The sequence below is a fragment of the Lytechinus variegatus genome, chromosome 2 (assembly GCF_018143015.1).
Source record: "Lytechinus variegatus isolate NC3 chromosome 2, Lvar_3.0, whole genome shotgun sequence".
Lineage (NCBI taxonomy): Eukaryota > Metazoa > Echinodermata > Echinoidea > Temnopleuroida > Toxopneustidae > Lytechinus > Lytechinus variegatus.
Window position 1 is genome coordinate 83,458,774 of NC_054741.1, and position 21,440 is coordinate 83,480,213.

Sequence of the window (21,440 nt, forward strand, 5' to 3'; positions counted from 1 at the left end):
TCTGTTAAAACAAATTGTTGGGGTATGATTCTGAAAGTTCATACACGCGGTAGCTATAGGACACATGGTCAAAATCTATTCTTTGGCACCCACGTCAACTCCTTCTGTTTCACATCTAGGTCGATCAATGACCGAGTCTAAACGTACTGCATTATAATGTATACATCAATACCGACACAAAATAAACCGTGTGGATTTTCCCGCCAAGAGAATTTGACGTCATCGAAATAGGTTGACAAATCGATTGTTTGAACAAAGGGTAGCTGCAAATGATAAACGGTGTATGCTCTCTCATAACCTAAAATGGCACACTTTCTATCGGGCATTGAGATAATTACAGATCTCCCGCTTACTGAATGAGGTCGTTGTTTTATAGGGCGACCCCCTCCCCCCAAAAAGATAATAAATGAATAAATGAATAAATAAATAATGAACAAATTGTAGATAAATAAATAAATCATAATGAATGAATAAATAAATAAATATCATAATTAATGAATGAATAAATAAATAAATAAATAGATAAATAAATAAATAAATAAATAAATAAATAAACAAATTATATAGGGTGCCTGCATCATGAAAAAGTGAGTGCACTAAACATGGAGTACACTTCTCCGAACCTCGACACGAGATGCTAATCGAACAATACCCCATAGTGATATTCGTCTTTTTATCATTATCATAATTATGTAATAAACTGATGCATCATTTTGATATTTAAAAAAAAGGTATATTTCGAACACCTGAGGCCCGTTGCATAAAACTTTTTACCTGAGAAAACTCAGGTTGTTTTTACCGGAGTTTTTGGCCTGTGCTAAAGTCAATGGCGGAAATCAGACTAACCTTAGTTTTCAGTTTTTACCAGAGTTTTCTCAGGTAAAAAGTTTTATGCAACAGGCTTCTGGAGAATACAAACCTCTTGGTCCTCGATTTTTTTTCATTCGAAGGGGCTTGGAGAAAAGTTATGTATACAGCCCTCTCGACCTGTATGCATCCCCCTCTTTATTTTCTTGTCCTCCTTTTCTCCCTCACTCTCTCTCTCTCTCTCCCTCTCTCCCCCCACCCCCTCTCTTACTTTCTATACTCAGTTGTTGAACCCATAATTATCAGTGCAATAACGATTACACTGTACAATGAATCCTATATTTATAAAAATTACCTATATTCCGTGGGAATGTCAATGTTCCCACTGGGCACTGTTATATGTTTCATAATGATCCTCTTGGTGTATTTTAAACTGTTAACGAAACCCAATAAATAAAACATAACTTCAAATAATATTATATTTCATTTCATCCTTTTCCACAAAAATATAAAATGACTTATTTTAAATCTCAAAATCTTTTAATCAAAATACAATTGACATTGCATTTGAAATATAACAATTTAAGTACATCAAACTAGTAGAATAATTTTGGTGGAAGAAAAAGATGTATTACCGGGTATTGAACCATTGGAGCATTGGGTCTTTGAGTACAATCACTGTGACTTTGACTAGCCCCCCCCCCCCACACACACACACCCAAACACACCCACCAACTTGGCCATACATATACATTTTCCTGGGGAGGGGGGGGCAAGACGCGTGTAAAAAAAATTGAATAAAACTAAAAATCGAGGGCATGAAGCGCCCGAGCTTGACTAGGGGTCTTTTTCAAGTGAAATTTGAGGATTTCGTGCATTAGGAAATAGGATATTAAAGCACTACAAGTAATCACAATTTTCCCCCATAATTCAAAATGCCTAAAAGGTTGTGGACCCTCCAACCCCCTCCCCCTCCCCAACATTTCGAAAAGATACCTTTAAGGTATCCAGAAGCCGCGTAATGTTTTGTAAAATAAGGTGTGGCTATAATCAATCTCTTCTGAAACCAAAACAATGTGATGCGCTGCATTTTCTATTGGGAAATAATTACTGATTTGAAATGTGATATTTGATTTTATCCTCATCTTGATCATGAGGTTCTTTCAACCTCAAAGGGCTGTTTATTATTTTATAAGACATAATGATGAGGTTCTGTGTCTATCCGGTCCCATAAATATCTATGACCGGATCGTTCGTTGACTCCCTTATCATAAAATTCGACCAATTGTTAGAAAACATCGTTTTATGTGATAACGGTCGGGCACTATGCCAATTCAAACAACAGTTCATCGTGCTATACTATTTTGTTATGACTTCAGTTCCTCCTAACATCAACATGAGAAACACAAGTCATTAGATTTTTGTTACACAAAAACATTCATCATTCATCATACAGACCTCATTTACATTTGCAACCCGAGCTGTCACGTCGGTTAAGCAATTCTTTTAATGCCAATTCGTCCAATTGCCAACTCGTCTTCCATCATTTGGTCTACTATCAGTTCCTCCACTCACCACATGGTCCACTTACATTTAGTTTAATGCCATTCCGTCTAATAACCAGTTGGTCCAATGGCCATAGTCCATATACCATTTGGTCTAATTCGACTAAGTGTTAAACTGTGCAAAATGAATGAAAATAAAATAAATATTAGACCAACTGATTATGAGACGAAATGGTCGTAGACAAACTGGTGATTAGACGAAGTGATGATTGGACCAAATGGTTAATGGACTAAATGGTTGTAAGACAAAATGTTGATGGACGGAATGGCTTTAGACTAAATGAAAGTAGACCGTATGGTGAGTGGACGAGTTGGCAGTAGACGAATTGGCAATTTACTGTCACGCCATATCGATATATATAGGCCTACACGTTCATGGAATGAAATAAAAATGTAGAATCGAAGAAAAAAATGGGAGAAGAAGAAGAAAAAAAAACGCAAAATGAAAAAAGAGGGATCTTGGTCGTTTGACTCTACAGTCTATAATACCCTATATACGTCATCTTTAACACTATATAATAATATTAATTTGGATATACATTGCATCACATACCAAAATTAATACCCTGGCAAAGAGGAGCATGATGGGGTCAGTAATGAGCCCCTGGGAATGAGCCCGCCTTCGTGATTCATCAAAACAACGCAAGGGGTTTGCCCGTTTTGAAAACTGATGTTTCATAATATGCTCCCGAAATCGGCATACATCAGCATCATGTACATTGCGACATGATTATAAGTCTATTTCAAACATCAGATAGAAGGAATGATTACTACTTTTTCTTGGGGCGTTTTAACGTAGATGCTCCTGTGCTGAATTCCATGCTTTTTATCTCTATGAAAATCATTTTTTTTAGTGGACATACTGATTTTTCTGCTATATAGGCCTATTGATATCTTCAAAATATTTTTGGTTCCCATCTTCCCCGGCTTCTCCTCCTTTTTTTTCTTCTTCTTTTTCTCCTCCTCCTCCTCCTTCTTCATGTTCTTGTTCTTCTTCTTTCCTTTAATCATTATTTTGTAATGATTCTCCTAAAAGCAGTTGATCTGGCGGGAACGCGATTGTATGCATAACTTGATTTTCTCAAAGGTATACTCAAATGCCCTGAAATGTCATTCACCAACAAACAATGGTGAATGACGTCATGAGTTAATAGGTGTGGTCTTTTCAGCCCTTATTGCATTGTATTAAAAAAATAACATTAGAGTAAATAATGAACTGAAACAGGGAGTCATCAATGCGTATGCACTGTGGGAAATTGGTGCTCAAAATGGGGCTGAATTACATTTTCATGTTTACGCCCGGGTGTTTACGGGGGTGCTGGCGTGTCCATCGGGTGTAAGTTGAAATAATAGATCAGAAAAGTGTTTATGGCCTAAAGGGAGGAGAGAAGGGAAAAATGGGGGAGTAATTATTTTTTTAATGGGGGGGTGTTCCATTTTTGCGTGTGATCTAGTTTATTTTTGTTTTTCCATTGATTATGATGAGTAGATATTGAAGTCTCCTTTTTTGTCACTGGTGATTATTCCGTCTGTCATTATTGTTTTGTCTCTAAATCTCAGTTCGATCCCTAGAGGGTACAAGAGCTGATCAAAATAAGTAAACTTGCCATGTATAACATTTTCTCCACAGGGTTTGATTTCAATTTTAGATTTAAGTTTTAAAGGCCAAGTCCACCCAAAAAAATGATTTGAATCAATAGAGAAAACTCAAACTAGCTTGATGCTGAAAATTTGACCAAAGAAATGTAAAATATAAAGTTATGACAATTTTAAGTTACGTTATTTTCTCAAAATAGTTATATACATGCACAACTCAGTGATATGAAAATGACAGAGTCGATGATGTCCCTCACTCACTAATTCTTTTTTTATTGTTTGAATTATACTATATTTCATTTTCTACAGATTTGACAATAAGAACAAACTTGCCTGAACCATTAATGTTAAAACATTAAAACAATGGTAATTCCACATGTTCAGTGAGGAGAAAATTTTGTTTCACAGGACAATGAGGAGCAACGTCGAATATTTCATAATAAAACACAAAGAATCAGTGAGTGGGTGACGTCATCAATCCCTGAGATATAACTGTTTTGTGAAATTAAGTAAAACTTCATTGAATATGTCATAACTTTCTTATACATCCGACTTTGATGAAATTTTCAGTGCTACATGCTTGTTGGATTTTTCGCATTTTATTCTAAACAACTTTTAGTCGGGGTGGACTTATCCTTTAAAAATGCCAATCACGAAATACAGCTAGGGAAAGAAGATGGATATGTTAGAAACCGTTTCTTAGATAAATGATTTCACAATCCATTAACCAAACGAAATTGGCAACCCCATTAGGCATCGCGGGTGAAATGTATCACGACTTCTTGTTCTTGTTTGTTGTTAAAAGAGGAGGCATGACACAGTTTCGCTGTAAAAAACGAAATAGCTGAATAATATTGAATAATTTGGCCAAGTTAATGAAACAGCGAGTGGTTGGGTATTAAGGAATATTGTGCACGGAAATATAATTTTAGTTGCAATAAAAGGGGAAGTTCACTCTGACGAAAAGTTTGAAATAGCAGAAGTAAAATATTTTGAAGGTTTGAGGAAAATCCGTTAAAGATCAGGAAAGTTATTAGAATTTTCATTTTTGGATAAGCGAGCAGCTGCCCCATACGTTATGTAATATAGATGCATAAATTTCATTTTTTGTTGGTTCCTGATGACTAAAAATGTTCTTGTTTCAAGGGCGGCTATGGAATTATTTGTCTGTTGATATACTGAAGGTACCATAATTCATCTTCAATCCATCAAAATGTAATTTCATTGATTTTTTAATCGATGTGAACTTGCTCGCCTGTGACGTCACAAATAACAAAAAAAATCTGATAAGATTTAAAATCTTTCATGGGTTCTCTTCAAACCTTCACTTATATTTTTATAATTTTTTTTGCTATTTTTACAGCAAACTTTTTGACAGGGTCAACTTCCCTTTAATAATGAGATTGAATTAATTTTTCTGTGATGCAGTACTGAAAGAAATATTGTACAAAATTACTCAAAAGATGGGAAATAATGACGGTAAGTAAATCTCCGACATAATGAAATTAAACTAAAGGCTTTCATTTTGGGAAATATCGAGAAACACGCGCTTGCATAGTCAGACTATATAGGGTTAATTTCATTATAGTTAGGGGGCTGGGAGGTGGGGTAAATTTTTTTAAAAGTCTGTTACAAGGTTTTCGTGATCATTTATTATAACATTTAAGTTTACGGTTGAAATCTAAAAGTGCAATGTCTCATTCTATTTTCAAAATAAAGATGTCTGTAAAAAAGAAAATAAAATGAGAGAAGACGTATAAAGAATGTGTTTTGGGAAGAGAAAAATCAGTTTAGAAGCTTGGAATTATGAGCAGATCGATAGTGCAATAATGAGTCACAAAATCAGACCATGATGGATAAGTTCACAATTACATCGTTAGTCAGCCTAATATCTCTTTCCCATGGGTGAAATTTTGGAATATTGGGATTTTCACCTGTAACCAGATAAAAACAGTAATGACACGTTGAATTTGATACACTTACATCTCTTTAAAGGTAAAGTTTATCCCCAAAACAGAAAAAAAAATTATATGAAATATGAAATATTTTTATTTTCTCGTCATTGTCATGTGAAATGAAGTTTCATTCCTCCCTGAACACGTGGAATTCCATTATTTTATTAAACATTTTGTGCTTCAGGCAAGGAGGTCCTAATTGTCAAATTCGTAAAAATTGAAATATTGTATAATTCAAACAATAAAAAACAAAAGAAATAGTGAGTGAGTGACATCATCAACTCTCTCATTTGGATGTAACTGGCTCGTTCATATAACTATTTTGTTGGAAATAAGCGAAACTTTGAAATGTCGTAACTTTCTTATTTTTCATCCGATTTTGATGCAATTTTCAGCATTGTGCTTGTCTGATTTTTCTCTATTGATTAAAATCAACATTTTTCTGAGGTGGACTTGACCTTTAATAAATGTAAGACATGCAATTAAACCCTCATCATTTTTAGAAACATATTTCTGATATTACTGAACCATCTGGTTGTTGGAAGACTCGTTCGTATAGCGAGATCGCTCGCATGATGGTTACCTTTGTTCCCATAAACCACGATCGATGAGTCACTGGAAATCAATTACGTCTTCGTCGAAGCAATGATGAGGCGATTCTACGAACCAACACAGTATGATACTAATATAGCGCGGGAGCAACGATCACCTCCAAGAAATTCCTGTCTTTCCTATAGTATTTCGCTCCCTCCGTCTTTCACGTTGTCGCGTCATTTAACCCAGGGACGGATCCAGGATTTTCCAAAGTGGGGGGGGGGGGCACTTTTATACAGAAAAAATAACAAGCCCCCCCCAAAAAAAAGTGAAAAAAGGTTTCGACAAGAAAAAAAGGTTCCTCACTGGCGTATAAAACATATTCCCCTAACAATCACTATTTGTTATGGCTCTGAAAAGGAAGGACGAGGGGGTGGGGGGGGGGGCACGGGTCGGATGTACCCCTACCTGGAGTCAGCCACTGATATCATGGAGTTACCTCTAACGGTAGATTCATACTGTGTGATGGTTGACCAAAGAGGCGTCTTACCGACGTAGTCATCACGGGAGTCCATGAGGTCATTGATCACCATCTTGTTTTTTTCCTATTGAGGGAGTTCTGACCAGGGTGAATAACGAAGTTATGGAGAGAGGGACCAAAATTCTATTTGTCACCTCAAATTTAAAAAAAAAAAGAAGAAAAAAAAGAGGTCTGATAACAGATCTTTCCCTCAACCATGTCAACATTACATCCAACTTTCATTCATAGTATTAAAAACAACCCAAAGCGGCGGGGGCAATGTTTATCATAAGCTTAGGGAGTATTGCGCAACATTTTGACTGGGGGCGGGAAGAGTATAGGGGCACATGCACCCTTTACCCCCCCCCTTAGATTTTATAGCCTGTATTTGACTCAAGCAGGGGACGGTCATTTGTTCAGCTTTACTATGTGATTACATTGACCGAGATAGATAGAGAGAGAGGGGGGGGGGGGGAGAGAGGGGGGGGGGGTGGAGGGAGGGAAAATGGGGAAGGGGGCAGGAGGGGAGGGGATGGTGGCAAGAGTACAGGTTTATCATATATCCTTTCAACCTATCCCCCTCTAAATCATTTGACACTAGAATATTATATTTCATGGGCAAATTTTCTTTGCATTTGTTTGCAGAGAGGATTTGAATTCAACGTATCAAGAAGAAAGTTCTTTCCCCATCCATCAAAACAAAATGAACCCCTTAAATTCATTCCAATAAACAGTCATGATTGTGTGTGAGTCACCCTTGGGTTACTGACAAACAATTCGTCACCTTGATTTTGTTTTTATACGGTCAAGTGTTATCTGCAACCCGTTTCAACCACTGTCTTCATTTTCATTATTTTATTTGTATAATTTCTTTCTTTTTCCCCCATTCCGTATAATGATAAGAATATCAACTGAAATATTTCCTTTTTCAAATTTGTTTGTGAACTCAAAGATGCATAACCATGGACCTACTACTAACGTAGGATGTAAGTGGTTTGGTATAAAGCTCATTAGGCATGTACATGTATATTCATTCATTCATTCATCCATTCATCCATTCATTCATTCATTCATTCATCCATCCATTCATTCATTCATTCATCCATACCTTTACAGACCGTGAACATCGTAAAGACAAAAACAAAGAATAACATTTTAAATCAGTGCGAACTCATTGCACGGACTTGTATTGGATGTAATATAACATGCAGAAGTATACAAGGCTTGAAGCATCACCACACCTTAAAGTTAATGCCAAGGAGAAAAAACCCATATGATGCAATACCTCCATGGTATTACAAAACGAAATTATAATTCTTTATATATTCAGAAGAAGAAATCAAACATGTCGTTCCGGATATTAATCTGGCAAACATTCCATTATACTTTCAGATGTTAATCATTAATCTAATCACTCATCGTATTTTCATTCAGGTGAATAATAATTGTTCCACATCGCATTATGCATTCTACACCATCACTGTTTCCATGGCAACGAAAATTCTTCATCCAACCAGTCACGTGATTCATATTGATTCGGATATCCGCTAATCAGTCTGTCAGTGGGATGTAAGCAATAAGTTATTGCTTTGGATTTTTTATTTACTTTATAGGACAATAGTTCCCAGGGCCCGTGGCCTTCTCTTAACGATTGGAAACAGAACACGATGGGGCTGCAGTTAAGCTCGTCCAACTTTTTTCTATCAAAAAAATAAATTTAAGTGGGGCACATATTCAAATAAATAAGTTTGCAAAAATTGGCAAATGAGTGGATAAAATTAAATAAACAATAAATATCCGCCTACAGATGAATGGAACATTCAATAAAAAGTAGTTAACCTTGAACCTTTTCTACGATCTCTAGTGAAAATGTCATGTTGTTTACATCATAATGTAATCATAAACATCTTCCATCACATGACAGACTTCATGAACTGTTGAGTCATTCTAACCAATTTCCATCTCTTTCCTTGAAAGGTCATTTCAAGGTTAACGAAAAAAAACCCGAGACTATGTTTCAGCCATTTGTCTTCTTCTCCCCTCTTTCTCTTTTCGTCTCCTCCTTCCCCTTCTAATTCATCTTCTTTCCATTCTTTTCCTTGTTTCATCCTTGTCCCGATCTCTCCCTCTCATAATTGTCTTTCGCTCATCCCAGTCTCTAAACGTTATCAGACCTTCATACTCCTACTCCATCCTTGCTCCATCTACTAACCACTAGCGTACCTACGGGGGGGGGGCAGACTGCCATCCCCCTGACGAGTCACAACCCATGCAAGGGACCTATCCCTGCCCCCCCCCCTGACGAGAAGTTGAAGAATTTTATTTTTGCTTGTTAATTTTTTTTCTGCTGTGAAATGTCCTTAATATCCTGTTGACCTTTTTTTTCTTCTTGACAATTTTTTTTCTGGCACGAAATCCTTTATTTGTGGTTGAAGACCTTTTTACAATATTTTTTTTTTGCGGACAATTTCGCCCCCTCCTCTGTGGAAAATCCTACGTACGCTACTGCTATTAACCCTCCCATTTTCTACTTGATTTTTATCCGTTTTCTCTTTCCTCTTAATAACAGATTGTCTGTCTCTCTCCGTTCCTTGCTCCCGCTAGATACATGGATTGTGAAATAACACAAAAAATGACACCTACATCATATTTAGCGTGTTTCACAGACAACTTGCACAAACTTTAATTTCACTCAGGAAATGACAAGCATTGACTATATACAATGTTTACAGAGGTGTTATTAAATACTATACACACAATATATAATACTATATATAAGTTCAAAACATGAAGAAAAACACTACAATTATAACAAAACAGCAACCACATGTCTGGACTAATAAAAATAAATACTTTTAGTTTCATTTTAATACCATCAAAAAAATAGGCTCAATTAAAAATATGTTTATGATGTATGTTGGAATGAAACAATCACTTTCTTAATGGAAATAATTAATATAATTTTCACTAAAATTACACCATGGCAAGTTATTTGTCTTGTTTGTATCTCAGTCTCAGATAAATTGCATCAATTATTACCTGCCAAGTTAAATGCTCCAATAATAATGTTCATGAAAAACAAATAAAGGAAAGCTATCCTTGAAAACTGTTCTGGAAAGGAAATGAATATGTAAGAGAAAATGATCCCCTATTTCCTGCTGTTTTTTTTTTCTTCTGACTTTTTTTGTTATATACAAACTTACCAAACCTATTTGCACACTAAGGCAAAACACTTGGTTACATTTGACTAGTCGCAATAATTGCGGTCAAAATGATCCAAGTTGCCAGTGAAAAAACAAATTCAATGCAGTTAGTGGGGTTTTTTATCATCACTAATATGGATGATCTTTAACACAATATTCTAAATCATATTTTCATAAAATACCACAAGTCATGGTAGTTTCTAGTCAATTGTTTGCATAAAATACTAGACTGCTCAATCTATGATCACCATATGAGTTTTCAGTTCATTGCAAGAAGATTATTTATGCAATAACACCTTATCTAATAAACTGGAAAAATGTAATGGGTAAAATATTTTGAGAAGAGCTTTACATAAAAGACCGTCTAGAATTACCACTTTACAACACAAAAACTGTTTTTAATGGTGGAAAATATGCTGAAAAGGTCTGAATTCAAGAACCTCAGTGAGAATCCCCCATTCCTTTGAGTCAAGGAATGTTATCCTAAAATCATACCCAAAATTTGTAATGATGAAAACGGTCCATTCACATATAAGTTATATTCAGAAAAGTGATGACTTGCTAGATAGATTTCAACTCAATGTAAACAGAACCTTAACACTTGCCTGAAAGCAAAACATTGAACGTTTTGAATCTCTTTGATAGTTGAAAGGACTTCCTCTTACTCTACCATTGTTGAAACCTAAAGTAAATAACACTTAAATACACACAATGCACAGAGCAAGAAACTGATATTATTTTCACATGACTTGATAGTAAATAACCACAATTAAAAGCTGATGAAGATAATTAAAACAGTAGTGAAACAAAAACAGCAGTAAAACAATCATAGATCAATACATGAACTACATGCCATTCAATCAATACATGTCACATGTAGGCTAAGTAATAGAAACCAAAAAATTCTTCCAATATTTATGAGCTTGTAATGTTTGCATTGTCAAGATTTCATACGAATTCAGGAAAGGGAAAAAATTATGATCGTTTCTCAACAAGCTGCAGTAAGCAGAAAAGTTTAATATATTCCAAATGTTTTAATTATTCAAGTGGTTGTATCTTCATGATTTTTTTAAAGGATAACATCACAATAACTACACCCATACAAGATCATTGCTTTATTGAAGCCTGAAGGTTTTATAAGTGATATGAAAGGTTGATTCAAGACCAAACATTTTCTTTCAATGATGTGTTGCATCAAAAGCTGTAAGGGAGGCTAAATAGTACAAAAAGACCACCTGCCGATATGCACCTGGGGGCCGTTTCATAAAGCTGCTCGTAAGTTAAGAGCGACTTTAAAAACTGGTGATCCTTCCTTGTGGTAAAGAATATTCACCACTAATGTTCATTGGTGATTATTTAGCGCGCAAGAAAGGTTCACCAGTCGTTCTTAAAGTCGCTCCTAACTTATGAACATCTTTATAAAACGACCACAAGGTTTCTTATTGGTCCTCATGATGATTAACATGTGCAATATCTTCATAAGATGTTCAATATTTCCTCTTTGTCCAGGAATCAGTTCAAAATATTTAATCCCTTAATCAATTTCAGTGTGAGATCAACTCAAACTTAATTATCAGAATAGTGAAGGTTTGATTTTTAACTGAATGTGGATCATTTTCTGTTATGATACAGTGCAGGTAAAGATAATCATAACAACAAAAGAGGTTTAACATAATTACAATGAACGGAAACAAAACATATTATTAGTAGTATTAATCTCAAATACATGTACCAGTAATCCAGTAATTCATTGAATAGACAATGTGCCCATTCAAGCACTGAATTACAATCTTTCATTTCTTAAAAATATAAATTATACAGGAACTTGATTGGGTTGCTGTGAAGTTTAATAATACATGTATCAAAAATGTTTTGTTTGGTATACTATAACAGTAGTATTTTTGCACTTGATAATTTGAAGATATAGTACAATGAAATGACAAGTACATGACCATTCATATACACAATAGATAAATCATTGTTTTGATGTCATTCATTCACTAATCATTCACGACACACACTCAAACACATGATCATTCCCACACAACAATTGCTCTCACACACACACACTATCACCCACTCACTCATACCTTTCTCTCTTCATAACATCATACACACGGTAAAGGCATTAAATAATCATTTAAAACTCATGTTAATATATCCCAGTGGAGCGTTCCAATGATACGTTATCGACACTAACAAGCCCATTATCCTTTGTTCCTTTTCTGTGAGACCATACACATTGCTATACAAGATAAATCTCACGCAAACCATTATGTGACAACCCCAATCGCAATGCGCATCTTATCACTTTCTTTCCTGTGTTGTAAATACATCTACATGTATGTCCTATGCATTTAGGTCAGAGGAATTTATATACACAAGATTGTACAAAACATGCCATTTAGAAGCTCTCTCTAAGAAAAAAGATTTAAAATTTACATCATGGCTGCATTGACAGGTTGTTACCTTTACCTTCTCCTAATGCATGCTCACCGCCATCCTACATTTAAAATGCAAACAAATAGCTTCACTCATTAGTGATGCACACACAGTGCCTTGCCATCCTACATTTAAAACCTCTATATAATGCTTCACTCTGTCAAGATGCATGCTTTGACCTTACATAAATCTCTGTACAATTGTGATGTATCATCTCACTCAAAACCCTTTGCAAATGTCACTATCCATCTCTCTGATACATTCAAGACAAATACTGATCATCAATCAGGATTTGAACATCAAGTATAGCAGGACAGTGATAAGCCCTTAATGCATATTCATGAGGCAATGCTCATGCATATTCAATATGCTCTTTAGAGACATCTGCTTTCAAAACAAAAGGCTGCCTTTAACCTACACAGCATCCAATACTGCACTCTGTCAAGATGCCATAACAAGCCACTGGTTTCTCTCCTGCTCTCTGTGGACTATAATGCATCAATTTCCTCGCCAGTTCTGAAAAAGAATACTACACTGTTCCACTTCTGGGTTGCTTTTAACCATTCGAGTTTAAGTCCTTCTGCCGTTCATCTCTCGATTCCTCATTATGGACGAAGATTAAGTTGCAACTTCTGCTTCTTACGTCGTAGCACAAGTCACTCATTGCACCAATTCCGAATTAAAATAATCTCACCTTAGACCTTGTTCCTTTAAAATGTTCTTTCTGTCAAATTAATACCACTCTGTTTTCTTTCTAATTCCATTTCTCCAATCCACATAATTACCACCTCTCCTTGTATACCATCCATGCTTCTCAAAAAAAAAAATAAAGTTAACCTTTAGAAGAATTTACAATGAATTATTTAAATGCTAACCAAATATATAATTCAATATTTCCCTCACACACAATAAGCTATTATGACCATGTTATCATGCTAGTTGCTGTGATACTCATCTACAAAATGATTCTTGCAAACTTGGTCCAAATGAAGCTGTAACAATGAATGATGTCATTGATGATGTCATCAGCTGTGCTTTTCTGCATGTTGCAGATGACAAAGACTGATAAATGGTAGATGCATAAATTGAAAGCGTTTTGTTTACAGCCCTTAGACCCCTTATCATATCAGATACACCATAAAGGATGATGTATTATGATAGAAATATTGGTAAATGGACATCGCACTAGACATCAGTATCATCATACATAGTGGTATAACACCTTGGATGATCAACATGCAGGCAATTGCCATATGAAATAATCTTCAGGTTATTTTTTGAGAAGCTTTCATGGTGGAGTTGGGTAAGGTGGAGAAAAAGCAATTTCATGTAGAGGTGTTGTTGATAACCAACAAGGCCAAGCGGTATGATACATATCTTGGTTTGATGGGTGATGGTGATCTTTCATCACAGTCCCACCCATTGTCTTTGTTGATGGGTGATGATGATCTTTAATCACAGTCCCACCCATTGTCTTTTATCATGTGTGCCAGCTCAATGATGTATTTTCCTTCCTTGTACTTCTGACTGTTCTCAAATGCATGCTCCTAAATGGGAAAGAAAAAGAAGAAAAAGAAAAGAAAGAGAACATAATATTAGCAACTGTTAGCAACTGGAGTAAGTAAGAATATAAGAAAGGTTATTTCTCTTAAAACAAATTCATTTTTATGGTAACAAGTAACTATAACTGAAATAAATCTAATGAGAATTAATACCACCAAATGAGTGTCTCAATGGGGATGGGGGGGGGAGGGGTTCAAGCTCTCTTTTCATGTACATGTATGATGATGATACAAAAACCTCTTGTTTTAAAGCCAAACCAATAACCCAGAGAACATGTGCACTTTGTGCACTTTTAAATAGGTTTTGGTGGATGGCGCAATGCAAGAACAGCTGACTATTATTGATTACAAGCAGACACTGAGTATCAGTTGCTAGAAAATTGTCACGGCAACATACAAAGATAAAGGATGGTGTTATCCTTTTATCACTTCTGACAATTCAAACTTTACTGTCTGATGTAGAGAAAAAATTATAACAGAATTTGTTAAAAGCTTATCACAGGAGAACCATATGTCTCTGGCCAAATGATTTTATCTTCTGCTTCCTATTCCCCTCTATATAGTCACCTGTGAAAAATCTCACAGTTTTCTATTTCTACAAATGATGATAGTTTGTACTTTGTACGATATGAACTCTAATAGCTAGGTACGATGATAAAATAGAAGTGCTCTTTTTACCCATCGGAACCTTGGAGAACTGTTATCTTGTATGCTAGAACAATTCTTTTATCAGAGGTTGCTATTTGTAGACCATCTTATCAACAAAAGTGTCTTTACTTTTATATTCATATAAATATGATCCACTTTTTTATGAAATGCCCTTGAAAGAGGTAAATAGAACCTTGTCCCTAGCTAGAAAACTATGGTGAATAACTGCAGGTGTTGTGTAAAATGATCATGCTTGGAGCACCACTTGTGTATATATTGGTCAATATGATGACCTAATGCCGTCTGTGTAAATATTATTGGTTTCTGGCTAGTTTGCCAGAGTGATATAAGGTTTACAGCTTTGTTTGGGTTTTAGGATTTCAAGTGATAAGCAGAAAAAAGGAATAAAAAAAGAGAGAGACTCCTATACAATCTAATGTATCAGGAAATGCTTATCTGGCATATTACATCACACTAACTATTATACTTCCCTCTAATAATTGCTGGATGCTAGCCAATTCAAATGAATAGCCTGCTAATTTAGAGGACACCAATATATGTCATCATCACATGGATAATTTAGCAATGAATAACTTTAAAAAATCTTTAAAAAGTTTAAACTAAAATGTATCTAGGGTCTGGGTATACTTACATATTTCCATCCTAGTGTGGTTTTACAGCACTCACAGTAAATATCAGATACAGCATGTAGACCTGTTAGTAGAACCCGTTCTTCAGCAGGTCCACAACCAACATTCACTCTGAAATGAGACAAAATAAAACAAAAATACTTCAAGGAACAATCCGTAGTAGATTACAGATATCAGATACAGCATAGGGACCCGTTGTGGAACTCGCTCTTCAGCAGGTCCACAACCAACGTTCACTCTGAAATGAGACAAAATAAAACAAAAATACTTCAAGGAACAATTCGTAGTAGATTACAGATATCAGATACAGCATAGGGACCCGTCAGTGGAACCCGCTCTTCAGCAGTTCCACAACCAACATTCACTCTGAAAGGAGACAAAATAGGAATCATTTTAGTATATCCATGATAAAACAATACTTTCATAGAAGGATATGTCATGACTGGATAATCTGTTACATAGCAATTATCATAGGATCTGGAATAACACATAAGCAGAGCTGCCAACCTGAACAAGAACATTTCAGTATTTTCAAGGCTGAAAATCAGTATTTTGGTGAGGAAATTAGTATTTTCACAGGAATATCATAGGACAACACATAAACTGAAACTTAAGAAATCAGTATTTTGCACGAAACCATCAGTATTCTTCTCTATTTTCAGTACTAAATACGGAAAATCAGTACTACTTGGCAGCTCTGCATAAGAATGGCTTGATATATTACGTAACAAAATACATGTATATGTACAGTAAAGACAACAATTTTAGAAGGGAAAAAATTAGATTGTTATTTAAAAAATCTGAGAGCCTGATAAAGCTTTCCAATAATGAAAACAACTCTTGGTTGATGCAAATTGCAGAGACAACTATGCACATAGGGATTTAATAGGTAACTAATGGTATCAGCGTCAGCGATGAGTTCTAGGAATTTCTTTATTAATTATCATTATCAGTATGGTATTAGCAAGACAGATGACCTTCTAAATAGAAATAGATGAAAAAAATAATAGATGGGAAGACACAATGGTTACTTTCAAGTTCCACAGAAGTCATCCATATTGTAATACATTAATCAATCCATTCCTCATCACCAATAAATCATCTCAATTTCAATTACATCAAGACCTTACAATAAACAAACCGCTCGTCTAATATCAGCACTGTCACAAACTTATAACAAAGAGGCATAAATTACCAAGGAAAGACTAAAAACTGTGTCAGAGTCAAGTGAGATATGGTTACATCTTGAATTAAAGCAATCCACTTCACATGAAAGCAACCGCAGATAGAAGATCTGAACTTTAATCTCTACGGCAATCCCTCCATCTTTTTAATGATCGTTTCTTTGTAACTGTAAATATATGTATCGTTGTAATTTTTAATTGACGGAAAATAAATACAATACAATACAATGGTTTTAGAGCCAAAAGGGTGCTAAAACTTCGTGGGAAAGAAAAAAAGGAAACCAAACCTAAATTCGTTACATAATTATACTGTCAATTTCTACAAGATTAAAAGAGAAATTCCTAAAAAATGAGTATCCATCGTCAGAAATTAACAGAATGGAGCACAGAAACTGGAGGAATCTTGGCTCAGACAACAAATACCCTTTTCATAAACCTATCCTCCAATTAGCCGCCTAAGAGTAATGCGGATAATTCAATAAAAATTGCGTTCATAAACTCCGAAAATAAGCCGCATTATTTTTACGAGCGCCCGTCCTGAAAAAGGGGGATAATCGCCATGACAACTGGACACGCCCCCTCCGATGCGGTTGTGTTGGAAAAGGGTGACCTTGTGACCGCACCATGGCAATTATCCGCATTATTTGGAAATGCGTTCATAAACTCAAGATCTTGTCCCGATGCTGCTATTATGCGGATAATAGCAGCATCAGAGTAATGCGGATAACTCTTGTCCTCCTCCAATTTTACGACCAAATTATGCTGCTATTAGCCGCCTAATTCATTTTAATGGGGTTTATGAAAGGCGTAAAAGAGTGGGGGGGGGGTGCAATATACTAATGTACTACACATACAATGCACCCTCTATATTTGGAGAATCACCCATTGAATACAGTTTTATCAAATATATGTTTAATTTCTCTTTGCCTGCATCTGCCACTGGATTGCATGCATACAAGTTCTCTTTGCTCAAAACTAACTTCCTTGTAGTACACGTCATATCATTTTATCAAAGGGTGAGAAAAGGAATAAACATTCTCTTGCCATGGTATGAAATCATATTTCTCTGTGTATTCATATAATTCTTCCCTCTACTTTTAAACAAAGTAATTCCTCATTTTATTTGTAGATTATTTTCAATGAATATCACTTTGATTACTTCAACACCACCACTACTAAAAGCTAAACAACAGAGTAACTTCCTCATTTATAAATAGGCCTACATGTACATGTATACCATTAGCGAAAATGATTTAACAAAATATTCATTGTCTTGCAATAATAGAGAGTGAATGAAAAACGTATGAAAGTTTTTTTTTTTAATGAAATACTATCTGGATATTCTCGTGTAACTTTCAAGAGATCATTTTTAATCTTGACTAACTTCATCCTAAGAATATAAGATCACAATGCTGGTATAGATATCATATATTTCCTGTCTTCAATCAATGTTCATAACCAATTTCAATCTTTCTCATTATTTTCAGAAGAGAGGCTGGTAGGTTGGGAAATAAGGAATACGGAAGCAACTATCACTATCTTGATATCCTAGTCGGGTAGGACAGAATCTATGAATATGCCGTGTTTGTGAAGGAGGGTTTGTTATGGAAAAATAACCACAAAACTTGCTCCATTTAATTTTATTTTTTAAAGAAGCGGTTGAGTCTTGCAGAAAACAAGGAAAAGTTCGAAGTGAATGACAACATATGCATACTACATATACTTTTTTATTGATCCTCTCAGAGAATTCTAAAATTCCACAACAGTATGTATATGTACAAGAGCCAACCCTACTCCCTTTTGTTATGATGTCAAACACTAGTACCAGGATGTACACGGTATACATGCCAGCTAATTCATTTCATGAACAACCCATAAAATTGACTGTACCCTAGAGGATACACCAAACATGAACAAGGATGCATTTATAATCTATTTGATTTTAAGGTCTATGGAAGGCTAAGGGTCACCCCTTTTTCTAAGGATTGGGACAAAGACATCTAGAAGTATAACCTGATCAATAGGAGGAACTAAAAATCAATGCTAGTTCTAGAATCAACCCCAATACATGTAGGACATTTGTCGCACTTCATCGTGAGCACAACTTCAACATGTAGGCCTACAGGGGATGAATACAGCCATATGTCAAGTGATGAAACGAGGTGGAGGCAATGGACTCGGTCCCTAAAACATATCATCAAATCATCATGGGCTTTTACCCATGCAGTCACCCCTTTAAGTAAATGTGAACAGTGAAAATTAAAAAGAACGAGTATCAACAAACCAACAATGAAGTGGATATGCTACACATATACATGAAGCCCCCTATTAAATTTAGAAAGTAAATAAATTAACAAATAAAAAACACATACGTCAGCAGCCAATGATAATAAAAACCTTGCTACATGAGTGATTATGACGTGGTAATCCTTTTATAGAGTTTCCTTTATTCTATGACATGGCCTTGTTTTTAGTATTCTCATTGTCTGGAATGCAAATAGCCCTCATCAACATACAAACACCTAACCTCAACCTACTTTATTTATACCTTCATTATTTTGTTTATTTCAAACTGACCATGTTTATGCTCGTGTGTACTTTTCTGCTGATCGATCAAGTCAAATATTTTTTCTCTCTTCGATTTTTAAAATCTAAAACTATGCTTTTACAACAATTTTTACTTTCGAGTGTTATAAAAATAAAAATGTTGGTTGTATAAATGATCTCAAAGTGAGTTTGAATAAGATGACAACATATTTTCCAAATTGTATCTCTAATTGCTGAGAAATGAGCAAATTAAGAATGTCATTCCAGCCAGGTGCTTATTAGTGATCTACAGTGTAATTGATTTTTCACCTTAGATTTCATAGGCTGTGAAACATAAGTGAGAAAGAGATTTCCAGGGATGAGCACGAGTCCCTAATGCGGGAGTCTCACGCATATAAATGCGCGAGACTCGGTATCTCTGCCCACGTGGTTTGATCGTCCTGCCTGTACACCGTTGTGACTATACCTATAGAGATATATCACAATTGATCAGAGGTTCTTGGCTTCCCATCTTGAGCAAAGAAATTCTGTCCATGATAGAACTCGGTAGTGATAAACAAGGAATCTTTCTTGATTTTCCTATATTCTTAAAAAAATCTTTGTTGCTTTGATGTTAATTCTGTATTTTGGTTTCCTTTCACTTGGATTGAATATCTTCTCCTCACGGGTGCAGCCAAGCCAATGCACAAACAAAATACTACTATCTAAGTTGCAATAGAAGACTTTTGTCCAACCAAAACAAGATTTTTCTTTCTTACTTTCCTTTCAGCTTTTCACCCTTACAAATGTAGAATTTATCTCCTTTCACTGTCAACCTGCTATTTTACAGTTCAGAACTTCAGGTAAAATACTGGAGATTGTTCTTACACAATTCATAAATGAAATACCCCAATTCTGTCATTATCTTCAAATAATAACTAAAAAGCACATTGATGCAGGCTCTTTTCTCAGCAAAAAGTAAAAGAAAGATAAATAAAATTTAAAAAAATAAATATAAATACATGCAATTAATACAGAGACTCCGAATGGGAGCTTTAATTGTGATTTTGCTGTATTATTGTGGAGCGTTGTGGCCCAGTGGATTAGTCTTCGGACTTTGAAACAGAGGGTCGTGGGTTCGAATCCCAGCCATGGCATAATTTCCTTCAGCAAAGAAACTGATCCACAGTGTGCTGCACTCAACCCAGGTGAGGTAATTGGGTACCAGTAGGAAGTAATTCCTTAAAAAGCTGTGTGCGCTATGAATGCCTAGCTTAGCCGGGTAATATAGGAGCGCCTTGAGCACCTAACAAGGTGGATATGTGGGCAATATAAATACCCTATAAGTAAACTGCCCTACAAATGAAAATTAACACTGATTGTTCCTGGAGGTAAATATTGAATATTTTAAATATTTCCAGCATAAAAAGACACTTTATTAAACTAAACAAAAGTTTTGAAATCTGTGTCAGCTGTGATTTAAATCACTCTGATTATTACATCTCTACAGCAACAGCTTCACAGGACACAAGATTACACAACTATTTCAATCTGTAATAGCTCTATGCCTGTAGCATACATGTAGAAAGGGAGAGTTTAAAGGAGGCTGGAACTGAAAGACTACTGCATGTAAACAGGAGATCAATTCTTGTAAAGAACAACCATTGCGCAACAATGGCAAGAAAAATCTATACCATAACAAATGCACTGCAGTACCATGGACCTATGGTAGTACTAGGAAAAAGACCAATTACAGTGTGATTCTACACAGAGGCCTTATATTGGTTTGCTGTGCCAGCTTGCATGAGACAGAGACATAAATGGTACTTAAATATCCAATGCAAATATGGCACTCTAAACCCTAGGATAGTTAGATGCTGTTGAATATAAGACACCATTCTCATTGTACTTCTAAAACTGGTTTACTGAAAACTGGTTCTGGAAACCAGTTTGGAGGAATAAGGAAGATCGCTTTGCTAGCGTTCCTATTTGATCACCCGAAAGTAGTTTTCTAAACCACTTCATGTAAAGCAGACTTGTTGCTATGGAAACACTCTCAGTGGGGTGACATGTTTCGCGTGAAATTTGAAACCGCAGTGTAGGCATTCCACATACAGTGTGTGGAGTAGTGCGCTCGAAATGTTCGAAGATCGCTTCCCCAAGAATGGTCATGTCCTCACGCTAAAACCAGTTTAACGAGGCAAAGCGATCTCCAAAACTACATCGCGAGGTGGTTTTCTGAATCGGT

General features: G+C 35.5%; 1 protein-coding gene across 1 annotated transcript in view; it reads right to left on the bottom strand.

Annotated features, from left to right (window-relative positions):
* Window positions 1-9,626: 9,626 nt before the first annotated feature.
* The window catches only part of LOC121409303 (protein yippee-like 2), a 39,889-nt gene continuing 28,075 nt past the window's right edge, over window positions 9,627-21,440 (bottom strand). The window contains exons 4-5 of the mRNA XM_041601222.1: window positions 15,485-15,593; window positions 9,627-14,169 (exon numbers count right to left, since the gene is read on the bottom strand). Of these exons, the coding sequence (XP_041457156.1) occupies window positions 14,074-14,169; window positions 15,485-15,593 (205 nt within the window). The 3' untranslated portion in view covers window positions 9,627-14,073. The remainder of the gene's footprint in view (window positions 14,170-15,484; window positions 15,594-21,440) is intronic.